Source organism: Gossypium hirsutum, chromosome A08, assembly GCF_007990345.1.
Source record: "Gossypium hirsutum isolate 1008001.06 chromosome A08, Gossypium_hirsutum_v2.1, whole genome shotgun sequence".
Classification (NCBI taxonomy): Eukaryota; Viridiplantae; Streptophyta; class Magnoliopsida; order Malvales; family Malvaceae; genus Gossypium; species Gossypium hirsutum.
Genome location: NC_053431.1, coordinates 45,876,561 through 45,879,167, shown reverse-complemented (window position 1 = coordinate 45,879,167; position 2,607 = coordinate 45,876,561). Strand labels below are relative to the sequence as shown.

Sequence of the window (2,607 nt, the reverse complement as noted above, 5' to 3'; positions counted from 1 at the left end):
TTGGAGATACCAAAATAAATATTTTATAAAGAATATGTTAGTGTCCCTCTTTTAATAGCAATCTTGTTACTGAAACAAAGGAATTTTACAAATCAGAATTTCCGTTGCATCTAGCTCAAATTAAGGGAACATACATTTTGGGATTCCCTTGGATTCATGCATTCGGATTTAATATACTTAATTTACTAACATTAATTTGCATAGATCCCACTAGTCTATATTTGAAATATTAATAAGGAAATATAATTTATGACATCTTGAAGTTTTTTTATATTAAGTATAGATTGACACAAACTCAACAAGTGGGCCAAACCTTCTTTTGACAAGTATTATATTTAAAAGCTTAATCTTCAAGTGTTTTCACACCAAAAAAAAAGTTAGACGTTTTTTGTTTGATAATCATGTATCTCCACATTCGTTTAAGGTTTGTGTCGAGTTTTGTATGAGTCGGAGTTATTTAGTTATCAATATTTAAATTTAAAAATAAAAAAAATACTGAAGTTTTTTTAATTAAAAAATAATAATAGAGATTCCACATCCACTTTTAGAATATATTTAAGAAAAAAAAGAGTATAGAATATTCTTTTTATTTATGGAATTTAAAAACGAATTATAGTTGAATCTATCATTGATGCAGTATATAAAAGTACTTATTTTTCGGTTAATTATATTATGATATTAGTAAAAAATACATTATTATTTAAAAAAAATACGTAGTATCATTATTTGTGTTTAAATTTATAAAACGATCCTGCAATAAATGAAAAGCTGATTTATGAGAGACATAAATGCAGCACAAATCATATTTATTAAATTAGGGGATTTAGTAACAGTGTATGTAGCAGCAGCCTGCTGTATGCATCTTTCAATTCTCAAGTGTGATGAGAATACGATACGCGCCCCCACAGAGAATCTTCTGCCAAGCGACCAATGCATTGGAGTCTCCAAAGTCCAAACGAATCTGTCAAAATCCGTGTACATTCTAAACCCATGCACTGTTTAGTCATTTTTCTTTAAGGGTTAAATAACCCACGAACCTACCCCACATCGCAATTTCCAAGCCCCTCTATATAAACCCCTCAAGCTTCAACTTGTGATTGCACATATCATCCTCATTTAGATACTGTACAAGTTTGGGAGAAGTAATAATGAAGGTAGGAAGATATGCTGTTTTGCTGGCAGCCAGGGACTCCGAGTTTGTGGAGAAAGTGTATGGGGGTTATTTCAATGTGTTTATTGCTGCTTTTGGAGAAGAAGGAGAAAGGTGGGACTTATTCAGGGTTGTGGATGATGAGTTCCCTGACATGAGTGAGCTGTACAAGTATGATGGATTTGTGATCAGTGGGAGTCCCTATGATGCTTACGGGAATGATTACTGGATTCTCAAGCTTTGCTTCCTCTTGCAGACACTTGATGCCATGGAGAAGAAAGTCCTTGGGATCTGCTTTGGCCATCAGGTACCCACCCAAAATCTTTGTAATTTCAACCATCACCACAGTTCCAAAAATGTTTTATTAATCAATTCCCATCCCATGTTCAGGTTTTGTGCAGGTCATTGGGGGGGAAAGTTGGCAAGGCTTGCAGTGGATGGGATATAGGGCTGAGGACAGTAAAAGTCGTGAAAGATTTGTGGGTCCCCAGCTCCCTGGAAGAGTTGGATGAAATGCCCTCTTCCCTGTCAATCATAGAGTGCCACCAGGACGAAGTATTCGAGGTCCCAATGGGAGCTCAAGTGGTTGCATTTTCGGAAAAGACGGGTGTGGAGATGTTCGTGATTGGACAACACATACTTGGCATTCAGGGCCATCCAGAGTATACCAGGGACATCCTATACAACATCATCGATCGCCTTCTCGATAACAACTCCATTCAGGTAAATAATCAATAATCACCTTCCCCCTTTGAATGCACTTTTTTTCTCTGTATATTAAAATCAGTTCGGTTAGAATATGCAGAGAGATATTGCCGAGAAAGCTAAATTTGGATTGGAAACTGCTGAACCTGACAGGAAGAGCTGGGAAAAGATATGCAGGGATTTTCTGAAGAGAAGACAGAATTCCAGCTTTTCATGAAAATGGATTATCTTGGATATTTGATGGCATTTTGGAACCATCAAGTTTCTTGGAGCTACTCTAAGCCTACCTAATTTCAAACGTGTTAAAACTTTTGTATTCTTCTTTAATTGACATGAAACATATTAGGCGCCGACAGATTTGTTTTTGGTGAATCAGTTTCTTGCACAATTCAGTAGCAACACCTCATATTAAGATTACCTAAACAAAGTCAATTTGAAATATTACCATCGGATAAACTATTCGAGTGGCGTAGGAGGGAGCCATGTTATTGTTAGAGGTGCCAAACGGCTGGATTCATATAACATTTTTTTCTGGCTTGAAAACACCAACTTTTTCAAGATTAGGTTTTTTCGAATTTAGATTCGGAATGGACGGGCTTGATATATTTAAGTAAATTTTGAATTTTTAAGTTTCAACGGTAATAATTCATTTTATTTTCGTGGGATGAAAAAATAATTCAGATTTCCCTTATAATAAACATAAATTATATATTTTTAATAGAATTCTTTTATATAAAATAATTAAATTACTA

At 34.8% G+C, this 2,607-nt stretch overlaps 1 protein-coding gene across 3 annotated transcripts; it reads left to right on the top strand.

Annotated features, from left to right (window-relative positions):
• The first annotated feature begins 728 nt into the window (after positions 1-728).
• On the top strand, positions 729-2,227 carry LOC121204599 (gamma-glutamyl peptidase 5). Of its 3 annotated transcripts, none has more exons than XM_041074735.1 (3): positions 729-1,457; positions 1,541-1,873; positions 2,009-2,227. In XM_041074735.1, the coding sequence occupies exons 1-3, from the start codon at positions 1,149-1,151 to the stop codon at positions 2,144-2,146; spliced, it is 780 nt and encodes a 259-aa protein (XP_040930669.1). In that variant the 5' UTR covers positions 729-1,148; the 3' UTR covers positions 2,147-2,227. The 3 variants fall into 3 exon arrangements, with proteins under 3 accessions (XP_040930669.1, XP_040930671.1, XP_040930672.1); XM_041074737.1 differs by having other exon boundaries at positions 1,947-2,227; XM_041074738.1 differs by having other exon boundaries at positions 739-1,457; positions 1,956-2,227.
• The last annotated feature ends 380 nt before the right edge of the window (positions 2,228-2,607 follow it).

Coding starts and splice junctions, on each gene's coding strand:
- LOC121204599 (XM_041074735.1), top strand. CDS start 1,149: ATGAAGGTAGGAAGATATGCTGTTTTGCTGGCAGCCAGGGACTCCGAG. Junction 1,458..1,540: donor GGATCTGCTTTGGCCATCAG/GTACCCACCCAA, acceptor TCCCATGTTCAG/GTTTTGTGCAGGTCATTGGG. Junction 1,874..2,008: donor TCGATAACAACTCCATTCAG/GTAAATAATCAA, acceptor TGAACCTGACAG/GAAGAGCTGGGAAAAGATAT.